The 23338-nt window shown below is 39.4% G+C and overlaps 1 protein-coding gene across 2 annotated transcripts in view; it reads left to right on the forward strand.

Annotated features, from left to right (window-relative positions):
• Nucleotides 1-258: 258 nt before the first annotated feature.
• LOC139951447 (protein sel-1 homolog 3-like) overlaps nt 259-23338 on the forward strand; it is a 31173-nt gene continuing 8093 nt past the window's right edge. The window contains exons 1-15 of one of the 2 annotated variants that reach the window (XM_071950352.1): nt 259-341; nt 1301-2021; nt 5926-6052; nt 8186-8310; nt 10121-10236; nt 10923-11108; nt 12437-12575; nt 12964-13178; nt 14716-14850; nt 16732-16849; nt 17744-17805; nt 18274-18393; nt 19622-19765; nt 21789-21851; nt 22739-22912. In XM_071950352.1, coding sequence (XP_071806453.1) covers nt 270-341; nt 1301-2021; nt 5926-6052; nt 8186-8310; nt 10121-10236; nt 10923-11108; nt 12437-12575; nt 12964-13178; nt 14716-14850; nt 16732-16849; nt 17744-17805; nt 18274-18393; nt 19622-19765; nt 21789-21851; nt 22739-22912 — 2517 coding nt within the window. In that variant the 5' untranslated portion in view covers nt 259-269. Of the gene's footprint in view, nt 342-1300; nt 2022-5925; nt 6053-8185; nt 8311-10120; nt 10237-10922; nt 11109-12436; nt 12576-12963; nt 13179-14715; nt 14851-16731; nt 16850-17743; nt 17806-18273; nt 18394-19621; nt 19766-20730; nt 20875-21788; nt 21852-22738; nt 22913-23338 lie in introns of both variants that reach the window. The other variant, XM_071950353.1, reaches the window with a different exon arrangement.

Below are 23338 nucleotides of genomic sequence, written 5' to 3' on the forward strand. Positions count from 1 at the left end.
AATTTTCAAAATAATGATTAAATATATGAACACTATTATTCAATAACTCTAATAAAACAATTGTCCACGTTGTCAGTGACTGGTAATGATGCTAATAATCACACAGCTGGCGCTAGCAAACTTATTAGTATAACAACTTGCAGTTGGTGACAAAAGTGTAAAAGTTTTCCTTCCATCGTTTATCGTTGCGTACAGTCTCCGAACTACCATGATACGAACTACACTTGTAAAATTCAGACACTTTTTTGTACACAAGAAGTAAAACAGACATGGCGCTGGAAGGCGTGTTAAAGAAGTCTGCCCTTTTGGTTGTTTTCATCTCAACTTTGCTGCAAAACAAGGTAAAAACCTGCAATTAGCAAAATGTATGTTTAGATAACATTAATAGCATATATATAATGAAAGCATGAGCTGTATCAAAAAGACAATGGAGATTGGGTGAACACTTGTTTAACTTCTTTTCGTTATGTCCAGAAGTTTTATAGGTGATAGGTCTTGCCTAGTTTCCGGACATTGGTTTGATGTGATGGCGGGCGGTTGGGGGGGGGGGGGGGGGGGGGGGGTTAATTGATGTTTGTTACGGCTACCATGATGCAATAAACTAGTATAATAATTGCTCCATCTGAGTACCTCTCCATACTTTAGAGAACAAATGAATGAACAGGGATATATTGGTTTCCATAATATTAGTATTAATAAACTTGATTACAAAATATAGGCCTACTGATAACTGAGAATTAATTCACTTGAAAATTCTTTGTCAAACAATTAATTAATTGGATAACTTTCCGTATGGCGCCACCACCTTTTCACTCATTTTTACAAAAAGGGATATCTCATTAAAGGTAAATTAGATACTATATTATTTCATATCGAATGAAAAAGTGGTGGCGCCATACGGAAACTTTTCCAATTAATTTAATACAATAATAGTGAATTGGAAAACTTGAAAGTTGAAACAAAATTATTAGTGGACAAATTTTAAAGTCAAACTCTATATTCAAAGTTCTTATAAATATATGTAAATGTATATAACAATGTCACCATTGGCATTGTTGCAAAAATACAAGTGGGGCAGGATTTTTTTGTATTATTTATTTATAGGCCTAGCTCCTGAATTTAGGTCCAAAATTAATTGATCTAATCTATGACTATGTCTAAGTCCCTGAAACACTGCCTAACACTAGTATTGTTCCCACTTTTCAAATTTATCCCTCCCCCTAAGTTTTTGTTTGGAGTTGATGTGATTCTGTTATCGCTCTGAGTTGTTTTGTTGTTTTTTATTTGTTTGATTTTGAAGCATCTTGCCACAGCACAACAACCAGGAGGGCAGCAGAATGCTCCTGAACGACATTTACACCATCAAAAGCACCAAGCACATACTACTCATCACACCGCAAAACACCACGCCACAAAACACCACAAGCTGCTACAGGAACTAGAGCTCCAACAACAAGCACCCAAGCAAACGCCCACATTCTCATCAGTAGTTATCAACCCAAACGACCCCCACGCCCTGTCGTTTATCCGTGTTCTCAACCCTCCATTCTACTTCCATAACAATCACCGCGCTCACATCGAGTACTCCTGCCACGATAACGACCTTCTTGCGATCGAAATCTTCCTCCAATCAGATGACGTTTCTGCAACTCCTGTTCTTCTCTTCCATCATGAGTGGACGTGCAATAAATACTCGCGGGGGACCAGACAAACTTTTGTTCACCTTACAGTCCCAGATTGGTTGGTGTACCGACCGGATTATTTACAACGTCACGCTGTTAATGTTCAAAGACTAGAGCTGAAAGCTTGGATCATAAATGATGAGGTGAAACATACATGTTCAAGATGGAATAACTGCCATGGCAAGGCGTATGTTCAAGCCATACATCGGATGGGAATGCAGGAGGTTTATCAACGACCCCGGAAGGATCATGAGGCTTGGGAATGTTTATCTTGGGTTACTAAGATGATGCTGGAGCATGGAAGGGAAGGAGAGTTTCTCAGATGTCAAGTTGAAGAAGGTACATGTAAATTTCTCTTATAAAAATATTCATGAATAAAGAGCATGATTTATTTTCCTTCCTGCAGGGAACAATTCATAGAGCTGCTTAACAGCCGATTTTGTGCTTTCTGTACGATTTTCCATTTCATAGTGCCCTTCACCAAGGAGAATGAGCCTTGCAGGGGTTGAAATTGCCACTAGCCCGGGACTACCAGATTTACAACCAGGCTACTCATTGATCCAGTTTGATAGCCCGATGGGCTAGTGGAAAAATAGTGCAAAAATCAATATTACAAACAGCAATGAACTGTGCTGATGGTGTATTGTAAAGTTTGTGACGTGACTTAAAGATATACTATAACGGATTATTGATATAGCCAATATTACTATTTTTGTACAAGAAATGTAAAATAAGGACTGATATTTTAGTAGTATTCAATAAAACCTTTTCCTTCATGCAAAAAAAACACAAATTCGCGCGGCGTACTCCGATCCAGAAAACTCAGTTTCGGCAAAAGCCGGTGACCCACGAACCATTCATACACAGTGTGTGACGTCACACCACGTACCGAAGCTCTGTACACAGTGTGTCAGGTCGATCGTGTGCGTGCATTTTACATGTACATTGAATGTGGAAAAACATCGGACACTATAGGCTGCATTTTTTTGACACAAAAAACAGTGAAAATGTCCGATGGCAGCGGGTCTTGGGAAAACCACAGTATAGATGAGGAAAAGGCATTTCAGGGAGGCACTTCAGAGGAAAGTGAGGGCTCTAGCGATGAGGGGAGCTCACCGGACGAGAGAGAAGCCGAAAATGTGTTATGAGTACATGTAGTTAACCAGCCCGGGGACGATGATTGTCAGGCCGAAGACGATGAGCAAACCCTGATGATCGACGGCTAAAGACAGACTGGTAAGGCCACAAAAAGTTTCATGAATTATACTGAATGATGCTTCGTTTGATCAGTTTATTTCTGCTCCCAAAAATAGTTGAAGGCTATCCTTGACTAAATTAAAACATGAACGAACATGATGGACAAGGTTTATTGTTTACCTCCGTTCACGTTATAATACATGTATGTGAACAACACATGCACTGACTTAGGCAGTAGAATTGTGAGGGGAGGGGTAATTTTTGTCTTGCGTTTTATACTTTGTTTGCAAAATTCATACATTATCAATTTAAACTGATATTGTAGATAACCTATGTTGTTGTTTTTCTCCACCAAGTAACTGCGTGGTGGTTGACACATGTGCATCTACACAAATATCTCATGTACATGTATGTAACTGCTACTTTGGATTATGATTGCCTTCTGGCATGGGTATAGTTTAAAAGCAATTCAGGTACACACATGCAATATTGACACTTCACCATGCAAACCACAAATCTGTTGTCAATAATTTTGTATGAATTCTTTTGTTTATAATTTTGTATGAATTCTTTTGTTTTGTTTAACAGAAAATATTGCAATGTTGAATATCAGCAAGTGGTGAGCTTAGGACTATCTTGTCCGTTCAACCGCTGCCACTGACATCATGTTTGATGGCAGCAACACGAAGGACGTTTCCAAACCCTCGTGTACAGTACAGTGGAAGGATTTTCGTATCCACCAACGGATTAGGCAGCTTTGCTTTGGTTTATTTGTCTTCAGTCGTAACAATTTTCCAAGTTAAAATGATCAGAAGGGAGTGAGAAATAATTTTATGAGCCATAATAATTTACGCATAAATATACATGTATATTATTTCATTTTGTTTCTTTCAGAGGGGTGGGTGGTTCAAATTGATTAATTTAATTTGAACCACCCACCCCTCTGAAAGACACAAAATGTAAATTACTATGGCTTATAAAATTAGGTGTGTGGTTCAAATTGATTAATTTAGCACTTATGTGCAATAAACTTGTCCCCTGTTGTCAACAATACACTATGATTAACATGGTAACAACATTCAACTTGGTTAGCAGAAATATAAAAACAAAACAAAAAACAGAAGCCTACATGTACACCTCCATAATAACGACAACACTTAAAATGTATGTATTTGCAAACGACAATAGTTTATTTTTGAGTTTAAAATATCAAAATTGAAAAAAGGTTGCCTAGTGATAGCGAAATTATCTGAACATTCCGTCATCAAAAAAAGTTAACTATACAACCCTGTCAACGCCCCTCCCCCTAAAAAAAGAAAACCTAAGCCATGTTATGTACCTAGTTAGCTGTGGTTCTCTTTGTAAATTGTAAATTAAGTTGTACATTAAAAGAATATAATAAAATCATTGTGTACAGACCATGTCATTCTGTTTTTAAACAAAGTTGATTGTACTACCCTGGTTACCCCCCCCCCCCAAAAGAAATATATATATATAAAATAAAATAAAAACCCACATCAATGTGTACAAGCTAGGACCCAATTTCATGGATCTGCTTACTGTAAACATATAATCGACACTTGCGGAAGCAGGAAATTCTGTGCTTACGTCAAGCGTGTTTCACAGGTTACCAGCAAATTTTGGCTTTTGCGGGTCATGGGTGCATACTTGGTTTATACCAGGCATTCTACGCTTACAAATGTAAGCGCAGAAATTTAGCCTTTTGATGTAAGCAGAGAACGGTGATCATAGCGCACAATTTGGTGGTGAACAGATCCATGAAATTGGGCACAGGTCATTCTTTCTTCAAACAAAGTTGATTCTACTACCATGGAACCCCCCCCCCCCCCTACCAAAAAAAGTTTTTTGACCGCGTTCATGACGTCCGCTGGTTTACAAATCCGCTTGGATTTCAGTGTTGGTTTAATAGCCGGGAACCAGTACAGGGCGGGAAATTTCAAAATCGAAGAATCGAGGTCAAATTTTTTCGGTCAAATTGTAGCAAAATTATTTGGAGAAAAACATGACCACAACAATGAATTGATAGCTGAACACAACATAAACAAGTTCTGATAGTGATTTTAATGTAGGAGTACCGTTAAAACAGATCTTTAAGACATAATGTGTTGTTCGGGCTATTACAAAATCTCATCAGGGCTACTAAAAATTCTGGGTTACTAAGCCCTGCTGACTACCATGAAAATACACTTAATGTCGACCCCTGCCTTGGTGCCCTTGCCCTTTAGAAAACGAAGCATACAAGCCTGCCCTATGTTCCGACTCTCCCAATGTTCCGACACCCGTATATTCCGGCACCCCATGTTCCCAGAGATTCTAGTTAACTCAGGACTGGACAAGTCCGTTGATCTTCTGTTTTTCAATTCTATATCTTCACTACAAAAATAAATGATTCAAATATTGCGTATTATTCTTGTAAATATCTTTCAACTGTTGATTATGAAAACTTAACTGACCAATAACACTAATGGAAATAATCTTAGAAGATCTTTCTAAAAGTGTCTTAGGCCTCTGTTAAAGACAGTGGACACTATTGGTAATTGTCAAAGACCCGTCTTCTCACTTGGTTATCTCAAATATGCATAAAATAACAAACCTGTAAAAATTTGAGCTCATTTGGTCGTTGAAGTTGAGAGATAATAATGAAAGAAAAAACACCCTTGTCACACGCAGTTGTGTGCTTTCACATGCTTGATTTCAAGACTTCAATTTCTAAACGTGAGGTCTCGAAATCAAATTCGTGGAAAATTACTTCTTTCTCGAAAACTACTTTACTTCAGAGGGAGCCGTTTCTCACAGTGTTTTATACTATCAACCTCTCCCCATTACTCGTTACCAAATCAGGTTTTATGATAATAATTATTTTGAGTAATTACCAATAGTGTCCACTGCCTTTAAAACTGTAACATCATTTTGATTCTTGTCTTTTGTGTCTTACCTCATTTTGAAATTTGGTCTTGTGAAAAAAATTCTTGTCCAGTAAAATTTTCTGGAATAACATTTGTTGTCAATTTATCTCAATCTGCAGAATTGATCAGTCTCGTTGACTTTCCTGTTGCCTTCGCTGGCGTCCATTCAGGAATCACCAAAGATCTGATTCCATTCCGAGATCAAGGTTTACTCGTTCAGCAGCAAATCAATCGTTTAAAACCCAAGTAAGTTTTAGAGAAACTGACTAAGTTTAAATTTTAATAAAAGTTGGGGTTCAACAAATTACTAGGGCGGGATTTTGAAAAAAATACCCAATAATAATCCAAAGTTTAAAAAAGTGCAAACATCAATATAAACCACAAGGGAAGCACCCGGGTGAATTTTTGAAATGATTTTTGGGTTGAACAAAGATTTGACTAGAGAGGGATTCGAACCAACGATCTTCGGATTAACATGCCGGCACTCTACCAACTGAGCTAACTGTCCTTGTTCTGTAAACCTGTTACTGCCGTCTATCAAGGGATCACACCTCAAGTTTACGATAAAACCAGAGAAGGGACCACCTTAGGGGGATGTGACTTTTTATTTTAAATATCAAGTTATAAGCCACAATGAGCTTGGGCGATACCACGATATTATCGAATATCGCGATACTAATTTGGAAACGATTTCGGTATCGGATCGATTTGGTTTTAATTGAAATATCGATGATGTATCGCGATGTCGATTAAGTATCGCAATATCGCGATATATTTCCTAGCTGAGACATCTTGCACCCCATAGGTTTGGAGTAAAACTAGAAGAATAGGTCATCAGAACTCCTCTCTTATGCTATAACTGTCTCTTCTACAACTTTCATTGGGAGTTTGAAAACTGATGATGTCAAATTTACATAATCGCGATTATATCGAATTGCGATATATTTTCGGCGATATATCGTGATCAAAATAAATCGATATCGCCCAAGCTTAAGCCATAAGGGAAACTAACTTGGTAAATGTTAAATAATTTGGGGTTTAACAAAGAAAAGTTGACTAGTGCAAACTTCGAAATTGGCATGTCGATGCTCATCCAACTGAGCTATCTAGCCCTTTAATGTTGACAGTCTTCTCGCCTGGCCAGTTACGGGGCACCGGGTTAAGAGCACCGGGTTCAAGCACTGGTGTTTGAACAGCAGGGTGTGGGTTCGGATCCCGGTCGTGACACTTGCTACATACAATTGGGGAGGTAGTGCTTTCTGCTCTACCGGCTAGGCTTTGAATTGATGATACCCAAGCCTACATTCGTATGGACTGTGAAAGGGGTAACCCTGTTTCAGCCCTAGGAGTAGGTGGCAATGGCCTCTGGAAAAAATAATTGTAGCCCACTCCTTGAAGTGGCCTTCAGGCCTTGTGTGTCAGGCGACTTGCATAAAAACAATTTTTTTAAAAGGGCTTTCTCCAACATAGCACCAAGACTCTGGAACTCACTTCCGGAATACCTCAGACAAATACACAACATCAAGCTCTCTTTCAGCAGAAACTCAAAACACACTTGTGCTTGCTTGCTTTCCAACACCTTGATAAAACTTGACCGGCGCCTTTGAATGTTTTTCTTTTTCAGTAAAGTGCGCCTTATAAATTCTGTAGTTTATTAGTATTATTATTATGTCAATGTCTCTGTTCAGGGGTGCCAATCAGAAGCCATTCAGCCTGGGTTTGAACAATAGAGCTATATATTGACTAGAGCGCTAACACCCTGTTATACACGCACTAAGGTTTTGAAGCCGTGTGGGCGCATCCATGTTTATGTACAAACCAATACAAAAGCTTGACATTTTGTCTGCCAATTGTACGGCTATTTGCATGATAGTGCGTTTGTTCTTTTTCATGTGTCATCGAAGCAAAAAAAGCAGCAAATGTGAACGCACAATCTGCTGATCAGCGTCACAAACTGCGAGCGTCATGTGCGTCATGTTTAAAAGGGGCGTATATTTTTTTTTACTACGTCAATCAAGTCGAAGTTACGGTTTTCGTAGCGCGGACGTACGCGATTGGGCAGTCGCGTATGTTAAGCGCACATGCCTAATATTAAAAAAATCGCGGCCATGTGTGTTCTCTTTAAAATTAAAAATCGTTCGGAATTCACGCAACACATCAAACATGTCTGCGCCTAGGGTGACTTCAAAACGCGGAGCAAGTTAGCGCTCTAGTCAATATATAGAGCTCTATGGTTTGAACAAAGAACGAAGCAGAATTTGAACCTGTGACCTGTGATATGTGGCTACAAGTTGAGGTGCTTCTGGTAGCCTCGCACACCACCTTTTGCAAAGTTTAAGCTTATACCCTGGTTCTCTGTTTATCTTCTCTTTCTTTCAGGTTTACACTTTCCACGACGATCTTTCTTTTGGAGTACTGCAGCGTTGGCCTGTGTGGGATCTACCATAGAAAAACCCATCACTCCAATCAGTATATTACACCATTGATACTTATCAACAGCAAAGGTATGTTGTGGCCGAGGGGTTAAGAGCACCGAACCAAGCTCTGATGTTTCTGATCAGTAGAGTGTGGGTTTAAGTCCCGGCCGTGACACTTATGTCCCTGAGCAAGACACTTAACTATTATTGCTTCTCTCCACCCTGGGGTAAATGGGTACCTGTGAGGGCGTAGATGGTTCATGCTATTGACATAGCTAAGTAGCGCATAATTGTTGCAGAGATTGTATACTCCCAGGGAGAAGGGTGTCATGGTCTAGCGGAATCCAGATATAAGAGCACCAAACTCAAGCTCTGGTGCTCCTGATCAGCAGAGCAGAGTGTGGGTTCAAGTCCCGGCCGTGACACTTGTGTCCCTGAGCAAGACACTTAACTATAAAGGCTCGGTCCCACTGCAGCGATAATGAGAACGATAATGATACAGCGCAAAGAGAACGCATTCTATTGGTTTAATGAGCGTGTGCGTATTCTGCGTGGAGCAATTCAACCAACAGAATGTGTTCTCTTTGCGTCGTGATCGTTATTGTTTTCGTTATCGCTGCAGTGGGACCGGGCCTTAATTGCTTCTCTCCACCCTGGGGTAAATGGGTACCTGTGAGGGCAGAGATGGTTCTTGAGATTGATTTAGCTTAGTAGTGCACACATACAGCTGTACAGGCTGTTTACTCTGCCCCAGGGAGCTGAGATGGTTTAAGGAATTGAAATGCCAAGTAGCAAGGGGTATTAATGTGAAGGGGTCAATAAAATACAATGTAATAATAATAATAATAATATCAAAGTTTTATATAGCGCATGTATAAACAAGGTACTCAAGGCGCTGAGTACGTATACACAAACTTTCAGTAAGATAGATCATTGCAGAGATGAATTCTGAGACCCAATTATGTAAGGGTTTACAAGGTGCTATAGCGCATACAGCAGCCACAGCCAGGAACACCAGGGCAAACCCCTTCTCTTTTCGATAAGTGCACTGGATTCTTTTACATGCGCTACACAACACATGGGACCAACAGCTTTAAGTCCCATCCAAGGGACGAAGCAATGGTTAAGTGTCTTGCTTAAAGACAGTGGACGCTATTGGTAAATTTTAAAGACCAGTCTTATCACTGGGTGTATCTCAACATATGCATACAATAACAAACCTGTGAAAATTTGAGCTCAATCGGTCGTCGAAGTTGCGAGAAAATAATGAAAGAAAAAACACCCTTGTCACACGAAGGTGTGTGCTTTTACATTAGATGGTTGATTTCGAGACCTCAAATTCTAAACTTGAGGTCTCAAAAACGAAATCGTGGAAAAATACTTTTTTTTTTCGAAAACTATGTCACTTCAGAGGGAGCCGTTTCTCACAATGTTTTATACTAACAACCTTTCCCCATTACTCATTACCAAGTAAAGTTTTATGCTAATAATTATTTTGAGTAATTACCAATAGTGTCCACTGCCTTTTAGGACACAAGTGTACACACTGCTTTATACTTTAAAATAGTGTTGTTACTATTTGCGCTGGAGGTCCAAGCAGTGGTGTGTGTTTGTGGGTAGGCATACAGCTGTTGTGTCTTTTACACAGTGGAACAACTTCCGCATAACATTCTTCTTTGTTAAAGACACTGGACAACTTTGGTAATTGTCAAAGACCAGTCTTCTTACTTGGTGTATTTCAACGTATAAAAATTATGCACAAAATAGCAAATCTTTGAAAATTTGAACTCAAGCCTAGTCACACGAGTTGCTTTAAAAAAAAAAAGGGGTTATTATTATTATCATTAAGTGCCATAAATAAAATCATAGTGTCACTTATTTGTGTTTTTATTCAAAGGTTTAATTCATATTCAAACGGTACTTGAAGATGACCAAGCATCAGGAATTTTAACAAGCACTCCCGTCCCACTAAGACAATGGGTGAAACTTGTCTACACACAGAACGGCAGCAAGGTATACACTAACCCTCCTACTGTGTGACCAATCAATATCATCCACTGTGGTTTTGGATAATAAACTACGCCAGCCTGCAGGCCTGATTCTTTACAGAAGTAACAAAGACGATTGTCTCCATACCCCCTGCGTCATTGAAATGCTCTGACAGTAGAAATTTACAATTTCCCCATAGTTGCTTGCCCTTTATCGAGGAGAAAATGCCTTGTTGCCCTTGTCCTTTAAAAAACGAAGCATACAGGCCTTAGCCTGCAATATAATACCTTGGGCGAAAGCGTACACAATACACGGTCAACCCCCCTACTGTGTGACCATTAAATATCATCCATCATGTTCATAATTACATGTAGTTTTGTTCTCTGTTTTCCAAAGTATACTTTTGAGAAATAATCTGCTACAGTAAAAAAAAAAAAAATAGAGACCATTAAAAAAACTTGAATTGATTGCCAACAGCTTTTTCGATTCAAGGTCAATTTGCAAAGTGTTTTTTTTTGTACTTACAAAATAGGCTCTTTACGAAACCATGGCTTTGGATTCGGCTTCAGGCTCCGTTCTCATGTCTGAAGCCCTGAGTGTGTACGCAAAGCATGCACAAATTGTCAGGGCCAAGCTTGCCTTAGCCGAATCTTGAGCCGAAGCCGTGGTTTCGTAAAAAACACTTAATTTTACTACAATTTCCCCCACAGTGGTCCATGTCTATAAGCAGTGGTAAGAACATGAGTAAAACCCATATTAGCAACAGCAACTTCAAGAAACCATTACAGTACGACGAAACAGAAGGGCTGATGCACCTCGGCGGTAGCAGTGCCAGTATGGCCTTCAAAGGATTCATTGCAGATACCTGGCTGTGGAGGACAAAGGCTGCTAAACAAGTGAGTAAGAGTCAGGGGACAAGACAAGTCCTCCCTTAAAGGCACTGGTCGTTGGGAGTGTACCACTCGTCCTATATACCGCCCTCTAGTGACAACATGCGATGTATAATGCTACTCATGTACTAAAGCATTACTTGGAGTCTCAATTGTTATAAACCCACTGGTCACTGTTGGTAATAATTCAAAAATAATTTTTAGCATAAAAAATTTACTTGGTAACGAGCAATGGAGAGCTGTTGATAGTATAAAACTTGTAAAAAACGGCTCCCTCTGGAGTAATAAGTTTTTGAGAAGGAGGTAATTTCTCACAAAATTAGTAAAAGATCTCGGGCCTGAAGCATTTAGGCTATTACATTGTAGGTATCTGCAGCCACACAAATTTGTGCAACAAGAGAGAGGTTTAATCTGTCGTTAATCTCTTGCAACTTCGATGACCATTAGAGTCTAAACTTTCACAGATGCTTAGCAACATCGGGTTACCAGCCAAAATACCATGCAATTCACACTGATGTAATTGGTGCCGCACCATATTTGGTGATAACCCCTATAGTATTTCTAAGCAGAAACTTCAACTTTTCTCATTTTAAGAGTTGCAATTTTTGGGGGGAAATTTTAGTTATTTATTGTTGAAGTACTCTGCTTAAAGTCACCTGGAAGTGGTATTTTTTCAAAATAAAGCTTTTGTCACTAATATATGTGTTTTGATGAGTGGAATGTGAATAAACAGTTAAACTAAGGTTTTAAAAAATCAGTTCTTATGTTGTTTACATATTTAAGAGTAGACCCCGACCCGAGAGGGCGCTGTTCGTGACGTCAATCGAGGCAGACTTGGCCTGTAATGCGTAGAGTAAACACAATTGCAAAGTACATGTACGGACGAAGTCGTGAGTTTGTACGTTTCAAACCAGGTGTATTGCTGCTGAATGCAGAAAAACACTTTTTGAAATGTACCAACTCACGACTTGGACATACATGTACTTTGCACGTGTGTTTACTATACGCATTGCAGGCAAAGTCTGCCTCGATTGATGTCACAAAAGGGGTAGGCGGAGTCAGCCCCCCAAACAACTTATTTTTTAAACATATAAATCGTGACAAACAATTACTAAAAAAATTGTTTTATTGTTCGTAAGCATAATTTATACTCTTATGTTTGAAAGAAAAAAAATTCTATTTCCAGGTGACTTTAAGAAAAGTAGGTTTGCAAATGAAATGCCATGTACTTCACTCTGATGTCTTTTGTGCTGCGCCATACCCCAACAATGCAGGAATATTTCCTTTTTTCTATATTAACTAAATATCCGCATTTGTATTTTTTGTTATGGCAGGTGCCTGTACAGAGTTCCTCAACACCAGAATTGATGGAGAAAATATCCAATCATTACTCAACATGCGACGCTTTCCACAAAATGTTGAGTGGAGTTTACAAGTTGTATTTAAATCGCCAGTCGTCACTTATTGCCAAAAGTAAGACTTTTAACCACTGGTTCTTTTCAGAACCAACACTACTTAAAAACACACGACATCCAAATGGTGTTACCGCAATTTCCTTTTTAGTTATACTTCCACCATGCAAAGTTATAAATCCTTCTTAATAATTTCCTTCGGTAAACTGCTACCCTCCCTTCAGGTAACAATTTTTGCTTCTTTTTTAACTGTTGTGTTTTTTAAAACCATATTGCTGTTTTTGCTGATGTTTTTTATCGTGCATTTTAATGTTTTTCTTGGTTGTACAGCACTTTGAAACAGTGTTAAAGCGCTTTATAAATGCATTTATGTTATGTTATGTTATGTAATGTTAAGAGACCATTTTGGAGTCTGATAATTAATAGTTCACACTTCTTTATCTTTGTAGAAACCTGCTCCAATTCATTCTCAACGCTTCTCAGTCTTCCAACTCAATCGCCCGTCGATACAACCAATCTATGTCCTCCGTGGGAGCAGCCCCCACCACGGGGTCAACGCTATCTCTGGACAGCATTAAGAAAAGCCTCACTTCATTATCGAACTTATGAAAAAAGCTTTGATATTATCGGCAGAATTCTCCATGATAAAGCTACAGAACACTTGGTGAGTCATAGGGGTCTAGTATACTTTTGGTTTGAAGAGAACATTCTAATGCTCTAGTTTTCAAGATTTTCTGAGTTCACACAAAAAACTCAAAAACTATAACACCCTTTAAAGGCACGTTTGGTAACTGTCAAAGACCAGTGTTCTCACTTGGTGTATCCCAACATATGCATAAAATAACTAGCCTGTGAAAATTTGGACTCGATTGGTCGTCGGAGTTGCAAGATAACTATGAAGGAAAAAACACCCTTGTTGTACAAATTAGTGTGCTTTCGGATAGTAATGAAAGGCTTCTGGCCAGAAGTATTTTATTATTTTAGTGACAAATTACCTCTTTCTCAAAAACTGTGTTACTTCAGAGGGAGCCGTTTCTCACAATGTTTTATACTATCAACAACTCTCCGTTGCTTGATACCAAGTAAGCTTTTATGCTAATTTATATTTTGATTATAAAACGTGTACAGTGCCTTTAAGTGGAAGTGTCTTGGCCGAGCGGTTAAGAGCATGGGATTCAAACTATGGTGTTTCTGATTAGCAGAGTGTGGGTTCGAGTCCCAGTCCTGCCCCCTTTGTCCTTAAAGGAACATTACAGAATTGGTTTTGCTTACAAAACAGTTGCTGACAGTGTAAGCACTTTATGTAATCCATCATAAACATAAATTGACAAACCTGTGGAGGTTTGAGATCGATCGGCCATCTTGGTCTCGAGAGAATAATGAAAAACCGATTACAAATTTTGCATTGCATCGATGCCAACACAAAATGAATAAAACGCTCACTGAGCGATAAACTCCAAACGCGAAATTAGATTATTTATTTCGCATCAAATATGACATTTCAGACAGAAATATTTCAAGGGATGTTTTCACTTATCATCATCATTAGACTGAGTAAGTTTTATGTAAATCTGTGATCTTCACGATTTGGGTTTGTTACCAGTTCTGTAACGTTCCTTTAAGCAAAGACACTTAACCATGATGCTTCGTCCTCTGGATGGAACGTAAAGCCGTTGGTCCCATGTGTTGTGTAACGCATGTAAAAGAACCCAGTGCACTTATCGAAAAGGGAAGAGGTTCGCCCTGGTGTTCCTGGCTGTGGCTGCTGTATGCGCCGGAGAACCTTGTAAACCCTATAAGGTGCTAAATAATTGGGTCTCAGAATTCATCACTGCAATAACCTATCTTTCTGAAAGTTTGTATATACTCAGCGCCTTGAATACCTTGTTTGGTAGATACGTGCGCTATATAAGACTTCGTTATTATCGATATTAAGTGTCTTCCTTAAGGACACAAGTCCACTGTTTGGACAAAGAATTTCATAAGGGGTAACATATGTTAGTTGTCAGATGAAAAGGATGTTGTTATTCTAGCCTCCTACTTGAATAGAGCTTCTTGGTAATGTTAGCAGGAAGTGACGAGCAGTCCAACCCGTCCATGAGTTTTAGCAGGAAGTGCCTTATTTTTTACTTGAGCGTCACGTATCATATAGCAGATTGATGTTTGAGAGTATTTTTTAATTTTTTCATTTTTACACACAGGCTGACGGCCTGACCAAGATCTCCTCCATCGTAGCCATCCTCAGAAAGGCTAGTTGCTATGGTAACCATCAGTCGTCCTACATGTTGGGAACCTTGTACGATGGTGGTGTGAATGTTGCACAAGATCAAAACGAGGTAAGGGTCAAATTAGTTTGTTTTCTTAATCTCTCGGAGAATAAGCCTGATCTGCTACACCTAGTTAGACACGTTTGGTAATTGTCAAAGACCAGTATTCTCCCTTGGTGTATCCCAACATATGCATAAAATAACAAATCTAGGTGAAAATTTAGGCTCAATTGGTCATCGCAGTTGCAAAAAGAAATAGTTAAAGAACTAACACCCTTGTTGCACAACTTTGTGTGCTTTCAATAGCATAATTATAATTTGAGTGAGAAATTACCTCTTTCTCAAAAACAACATTTCTTCAGAGGGAGGCATTTCAATGTTTTATATTATATAACTTACTTCACGTGACATTCACTATTACTCCCATCCGCACTGGCGATCAAAAAGACCTATTCGCCCATGGGGAAAAGCATTTCCCATTCAACAGTTAGGATCATCCTTGTTCCCAATGTTTTTGAGCAGTACAGCGCCGCTGCGCCGCTCCTAAAACACACCTGTGCAAAAGGTTGTGATCCGATTTGTGCATTGTTGCCGCTACGCGCCGCTATATAATTTTTGGTTGTGTGTGCAGGGGTCGAAATTGCCACTAGCCCGCTAGCCCGGGACTACCAGATTTACAGCCGGGCTACTCATTTTTCCAGTTTGATAGCCCGACGGACTAGTGGAAAAATAATGCAAAAATCATCATCACAAACAATAAAGAACTATATGTGTATTGTAAAGTTTGAGCCGTGACGCGAGACATAATGTGTCTTTCGGGCTACCAAATTCTAATCAGGGCTACTAAAAATTATTGGTCACTAGCCCTGCTGACTACCATGGAAATACACTTAATTTCGACCCCTGGTGTGATTTTTCATAATGTTATACTTTTAAAATACACCAAATGACAAGGATCTATAAATGTCAGTTATATAAAACAAATATAGACTGTGCAAGTCTCGCGCAGATTTGAACTTCCGGGACCATTGTGGTCCCAACCTTATGGAGTTTTACGTTGGGGAGATTTTGTTTCGTCCATTACTTTAGTTTAATATAGTTTATAACCATAAAAATGACATATGTTGTTAAAAATGTAATACTAATTAACAACATATGTAAAAGTAAAAATAAAGTCAACATAATAACGAAGAAAAACCGATATTAAAACTTGACCTCAGGTCAGGTTATTTGTAAAAAATTAAGAATTTGTGCCCATCTCCGATCACGAAACTTACGCAGACGCTTGTTTTGGTTGCGCGGGGTTGAAAGCCTTTTCATTGGTCGCGTAGGCGTCAGCTTCCTCTTTAAACTGCGTCACGCGTTTATCTATAAACCAGCTTTCCGTAGTTTCACATTTGGGCGTAGATTTACAAAAGGGGTTTAAAAACATTTAAGATCAAACAAACATCCTTGTCCCAGAGTTTTACTTTTGTCTATACATAGACTTTAACCGATAATTGTGTATTTGTTTAAAAAGCTCAAACTAATTTAAACAAGCTCTAATGGGTATTTTTGTTGTTCAGATTCGGCATTAATAAAAAAAATTTAAGCGAAGATTTGATTCATAAAAAAAATAAGTTATTCAGTTGTCGTGTTTTCTCGCTCCGGCGCGCGCGAGACTTGCACAGTCTATTGAGTGGCTTTAATTCGCTCGGTAAAATTTTGACTGTTCCATTTTCTCTATTTTGACTATTCCTCCCATTTCACTCTGAGCCACTCAATATTTGTATACTATCAACAGCTCTCTATTGCATGTTACCAAGTAAGTAAGTTGTTATGTGCTTACATTTAGTTTGAGTAATGACCAAGTGCCCAATGCCTTAACAATTATTGCAGTCATAGCCGCCAATTTTAACACTACCCTATACTGTCTTAACTCTATCTCTCCTTATTGAATCTTAACCACAGGCATACAAGTATTGGCTGGTTGCTGCACAAGAAGGGAACCGGTTAGCTATGATGGCCTTAGCCAATCATCACTCATTCGGACTGAAGGCGGCACCGAATGATTTTGACTTCTCATATAGTAAGTTTTACAAATTTTAAAATCAAAATGAAGAGCTTCAATTTTGTTAAGTCTTGGAATTTCCTTTTTCGATAAGCTTCAAATGTGCATAGATTGTGTGCCCTGAAGAAAGATACACTGGAGAATGGGTGAAGAGAAGCAATTATAGTAAAATATCTTGCTCAAGGACACAAATGCCACGACCGGGATTGGAACCCACTCCGGTGTCTTAGCCACCAGAACTTGAACTTGATGCTTTTGTACCTATCGGCCATGAAACGCTACCCTTCGTTTCAGGTTTGTTGTTTGGTTGTTTGATTAGATGATCTTCCCATCAAGGGAACTCGGCAAACTCCCACAAGGGGATATAAACACCAAGCTGGCAACAGCCAATCTCTCTCGTACAAACATTGGTTTAACGTCTATGATTATGAATGGCACAATCAAGAAATTGTGATTCAGTAACTACACAATATTTTTTTTAGTCATTGTGAAATCAGCGGTTAGCTGGAGATTCGAACCCACAACCTTGTGATTGCAAGTCCTGCAGTCTAACCACTTGACCACGGTGACCTTGCCTCGACCATTAGCTCTTCTTACTGGCTTAGAGCCTTACGGCATTCATACAATGTCATATCAAGTGTTTTGTATTCATTCTGTTTGAGTTCATATGTACGGATATATTTATTTTTGCTGTACGGTAATGTCATGTTTAAAATTTCGCTCTGAAAGTGTATCAAACTTAATATTGACATTTTACAATATTTTAACATGAAGGTAGAGACTTCAAATTTATCCCAACTTTCATGACCCTTACGCCCTTCTTCTGGGTCTACGATGTTAAATGAAGTGTTCTGTCTTCATTCAGTTTGAGACCATATTTGATAATAAAATATTTCTACTTTATTTCTCTAGATTATTTAAAGTATCTAGCTTCACTAACTTTAAAGGACAGGCAGAGGCACGACCCTGATGCTGTAAGTAGTTTCATATTTCATTTTAATCGTTACTGGCGCCCCAGTAACCCCAAAAAGTTGGTCGATGGGTTTGAAGCCTCAGAACTTAGCAATCAGTAAGACATCATGGTCCAATTTCATAGAGCTGCTAGCACAAATGTTTAACAAATTTGGAGTCAATTGGTCAATGAAGGTGCACGAGGCTAGTGAAAGAAAAAACACCCTTGTTTTACAATGTGTGCTTTCAGATGACTAATAAAAAGCTTCAGGCCTAAGGTCTTTTCATTTTTGTGTGAGAAATTATCTCAAAAACTATGTTACTTCAGAGGGAGTCAATTTTCACAATATTTTATCAACAGCTCTCCATTGCTCATTACCAAATAAGTTTTTTTACCAATGGTGTCCAGTGCCCTTAATGGTTTTTAATTAAAGCCCACTCGGACTTCAAACAAAATTCTACTTGACTTCTTTTCTTTGGTGGATGAGCAGGTCATGACGGAGTTTGTTCGACTGACAGACACAGAATCTCTGCGTGTTCATAAAGGAGAAAGCAGCGATCAGTTTCTGTGGTTGAAGTACCAAGCCAAGAAAGGAATTGCCCAAGCTCAGGTAAGTTTTCTCTACACCATTTAATTCTTAGATCTTGAGTTCGATTCAAAGCTTCTCACTTTTGTTTTGGTTTTGTGTTTTCAAAATAAACCAAGCGGGCCAAGTTTTATAGAGCTGCTTAAGCACAAAAAGTAGCTAGGAACAACTAAACTATGCTTACCAGAATAAGGTTACCAGCCAAATACCGTCTGAGACTGGTATCCTGCTTATTTTTGCTTAGCAGAAATAGAATTTGCAATAATTTGCTGTTTAATCAGCTCTGTGAAATCAGGCCCTGGCATGTGATTTTTCCAGGTTGTTTTTATCTTCTTAAGTTTTGGACTTTGAACTTTCTTGAAAGAATTAAATTCAATTGTATTTTTCCAATTTTATGGGTCTGCTTACCGCGAAATCACCATTATGATCACCATTGTCCGCTTACGGTGCAAGTGCTGAATTACGGAGGTGTAAGCGTAATTGCCTAGTAAAGTGGAGTATGCACGAACTAGAGCCAAAAGTCTCTGCTAACCTGTGAAATACACTTGACGTAAGCACATAATTCCCTGCTTCCGCTAGCGTCGATTTTTGCTTAACGGTGAGCAGAGCCATGTAATTGGGCCCTGATTGAAAATGCAAATGGTGGTAGCTCTACCCTTTCCTAGCACCAACCACCACGTCCAAATGTTGGCAGCTCTGCACAAGTCGGGAAAATTTACATCATTAGTGCAGAGTGCTATTGTTTGCACTTTGTTTTAACTTTGGATTATTATTGCATGTGATTGGCTAATTCTGTATGAGGGGGATCTTTTGATTGGTCTGTTTTCATTTTTAAACCTCGGATTTATTCATTCGTCATCTACTGCTTGCGTTTGCCAAAGTTTGTGGCGCTTAATGTACTTCACCAAAAATTGCATGCAAGCTTTTGGTGAATGGTGCATGAGGGGAAATTGCTCAGCTGTCGATTTCACAAAGCTCTTCCTAACTTAAGATTAATCTTATGACTTAGGACGAGTCCCAGCCTTGCATTGCAACATGTAAACCTTAAGATTAATCCTAAGTTAGGACTAGTTACTCGTCTTAATACGAGATTTCAAATCCTAGCGTTTTGTGAAATCAGCTACTGGCGTCTACCTTATAAACCCAATTGGTTCTACCCAAGGTACCCCCTATCCTGGTAATGGATCCTTCCAGCCTTTGATCCCACCTTGACTTCCCCTTCAGTCATCCATTCTCCCTTCCCTCTGTGTAGCTTGACCTAGCCCGGGTGCTCTTCTGGGGTCAGATGGGTGTAGGGCGTGATGTACAACAGGCATTAGACTTGTACCAAGTCTACCTCAGAGATAACCCCCTGGATGAGGTGGCTCAGTATGACATGGGTATAATACAACTCAAGGTAATTTTATTGTGAGGGACTGGCATGCAAGTCTAAGGCAACTTGGAAGGCATCCAGCCGCCGTTCACTTTGAAACATGTGTCTTTACTACAAGAGACCAATAAAAATCTCCATTAAAGAAAGAGGCTAGAATAAGAACATCCTTTTCATCTGACAACTCACACCTGTTATCTCCATGTAATTTCTTGTCCAAACAGTGGACTTAATTGGATCATGCATTTAAACCAGTAAAGCCTGGCTCATACATACTTCCTGCAAATGCGAATGTGATACATATTTTGACGCCACATGGCTGTTTTTGCAGCGAATGTTTTTGCAGCAAATATTTCACAGCACATTTCAACTGACGCAAATTATGAGTTGCGAATTGTTGACGTCAAAATTTGTATCGCATTCGCAGGAAGTATGAACCAGGCTTAAAGCTGCTGACTGCCCAAGGCAGATTAACTGCTCATCCATTAAGTTTTATGGCACAAGTAAGTCAATCTAAAACACCCACAGATGAAAAGGATGTATAGTTTCTGAGTTTTTGTTGCGAAACTCCGAAAATCTTTAATGGAGTTTTCTCAAATGGCAGAAGATTCTTGCCACGGCCCCCCCCCCCCCCCAAAAAAAAAAAAAAAAACATTAAATAAATAAATTAATTGTAATGCTCCCTCTGTTGAATTAACTTTGTTTAGCTCATGTTGAATCAGTGTATGGGAGAAATACACACTGGGGACGAAATCTGCCCCCCCCCCCCCACTATGGCGAAGTGTGTCAATATTTCAAATATTTCATCATACTAAATTTCCATAATTGGTGGCACAAACACAGGGGACAAAACCCCAAATGACAGCGGAACTGGTTGCTTCTAAATTGCCTGGTATGCCAAACCCAAAGTATAAAACATTTTATTAAACACATTCACTAACATTTTCTGCTCTATATTCTGTAACATTTTAATGCAAACTTTATGGCGGCAGTCTTCGATAGCCCGACTGAAGTTTTGGGGCTCTGAGGGAGTAAAGAGGGACATAAAAACGGCCGTCAAATATTATGAAAAATCTGTTCAGGAGATGCCGGAGAATGCAGTGGCATTGTATGACTATGGTATTGTGTTGCTACGGGTACGTTAAATTGTTGTTCAAAGGGAAAACTGGTTGAACATGTCTATAAATTTTGTTATTTGTTTTTATTTATTTTATATTAAAGGCAGTGGACACTATTGGTAATTGTCAAAGACTAGCCTTCACAGTTGGTGTATCTCAACATTATGCATAAAATAACAAACCTGTGAAAATTTGAGCTCAATCGGTCATCGAACTCCCGAGAGAATAATGAAAGAAAAACCACCCTAGTCACACGTGCGTTTAGATGGTTGATTTTGAGACCTCAAGTTCTAAATCTGATGTCTCAAAATCAAATTCGTGGAAAACTACCTCTTTCTCGAAAACTATGGCACTTCAGAGGGAGCCGTTTCTCACGATGCTTTGTACCATCAACCTTTCCCCATTACTCGTCACCAAGAAAGGTTTTATGCTAATAATTATTTTGAGTTATTACCAATAGTGTCCACTGCCTTTAAATTTGGTTTCTACCCATATACACTTAGCACTGTATTGTCAGTACTTACCCGAGTACTGTGAAAAAAATCACAGGCGTCGAACCCACAACCTTTGCAACCCTAGAGCAGTGTCATACCAACTAGACCACCGAGATTGCCCGGTAGCTAGAGGCAAGTCGCCATACACACAAGGCCTGAAGGCCACTTCAAGGTGTGGCCTACAAATCAACTATTTTTCCAGGGGCTGTTGCCACCTACTCCTAGGGATGAAACAGGGTTACCCCCTTCACAGAAACATATCATAAAGAGTTGGTTTATCGTTGGTTATTGGAAAAGTACATTCATTCCAATCCTCTAGTTTTCAAGAAACATATCATAAAGGAATTTGAAAAAGTTAAGGTAATAAATAATGTACCTATCTTTGTATTCTGTCAGCCCAATTTTTACTTTGTTAAAATTGTTTGTTTCTAATAAAAGGGGCAAGGAACTGACAAGAATATCAATAAAGCATTAGAACATCTCAACAAATCGGCCGAGCTGGTAAGTTTTGTTTTGCTTTTTTTTAATGGGTGCCAATTTTTATGGGAGGTCACAAAAATTTACCCAATGAATTTCCCTCGTGGTTTATCGCTTGGTATAAGATATAATAATTCGCATCCCCATGAGGTGATCCACTCGCTGCCGCTTCCCAGGTTGTATCGTAAACTTGGATGTGATCCACCTGCACAGCATTTATTTGATGTATGGCTTCCGACTTCTGACCCGTTCATACTCACTGCGACTGCGTACACGCACCCGACAACACAAACTATGATAACGCACTGCACACTTTGAGAAACTGGTCCGCTTGGTGTGTACGCCATGTACGCAGTGAAAACGCATGAAGGGTACACTCTAGATTGGGTATACCCAGACAAATTTACCCAAACAAAAAAGTGCCCTGTTGACCCCTTGCACGCGCATCACATGCAGCGACCAATGCCACGCTCACCATGTTGGTGGGCAGTTAGGTTTACGTGTGTTAACGCCGCGTCTCCTAAAATGCTCACTTTACTGCATAACGCGCAGCATTGAGTTATATATAGAAACGCACAGTGAAATTGCCCACCAGTATGGCGCATTCAAGATTTTTCTGCTGATGACGTCAGGTAAATGGGTGAACATGCGTCACCATGGTCACACGCGGCGACTGTGCCATACTCACCCTTTTGGTGGTCAACAGGTTTACGTATAAACGCTGCATCCCCTAAAATGCGCACTTCACTGAATATTGACAGTGACATTGTCTACGAAAATGGCGCATCCAAGATTATTCTGATGATGACATCGGGTGAATTGAGTCATGTACATGTAGTTTATGTAGGCCCTATGTGTCCACCATACCTCAAAACAGCTTATGTAAACAAGTCTTTTCGCTTTCATTCAAGGGTCACGCCCCAGCCTATACAGCCATCGGTTGGTACGCCTTGAACTTCCAGGACAATACCGTCAAGGCGGCTAAGATGTTTGACATCGCAGATAGGAGGGGGCACAGGGATGCCTCACACAACTTGGGCTACATGTATAAGACGGGTCGGTACCCCGGCAAGCAAGCAGATCAGGTGAGTGTGATTCTCAATTGGGTTTTAATTTGGGATGATGCAACTTCAATCCCTTGGAATTGGTTCATTAAAATTAGTAGATATGATGGGGCACAGGGATGCCTCACACAACTTGGGCTACTTCTTAATTTGGTTTTAATTTGGAATGATGCAACCTCCTTCCCAGGAATTATTACCGTAGTTGCCCAATCACAGTCGAAACGCTATTCTCCCTGGGGCCCTGTAGAAAAGCATTACACAGAACAAGGCAGAAACTAACGTGATAAAACAAATCCCATAAAAGCAACAGGAGCACTCAGGGAAAGTACTGAGTATACAGTGCTAACACACATCGGTGTATGGGTAAAAACCAAAACTAATATTCTTTATCCCCGATGCAAATTTAACATCTATTATAGGAGCACTCTATACCACCAGAAACAAAAG

This window comes from Asterias amurensis, chromosome 19, assembly GCF_032118995.1.
Source record: "Asterias amurensis chromosome 19, ASM3211899v1".
Taxonomy (NCBI): Eukaryota; Metazoa; Echinodermata; class Asteroidea; order Forcipulatida; family Asteriidae; genus Asterias; species Asterias amurensis.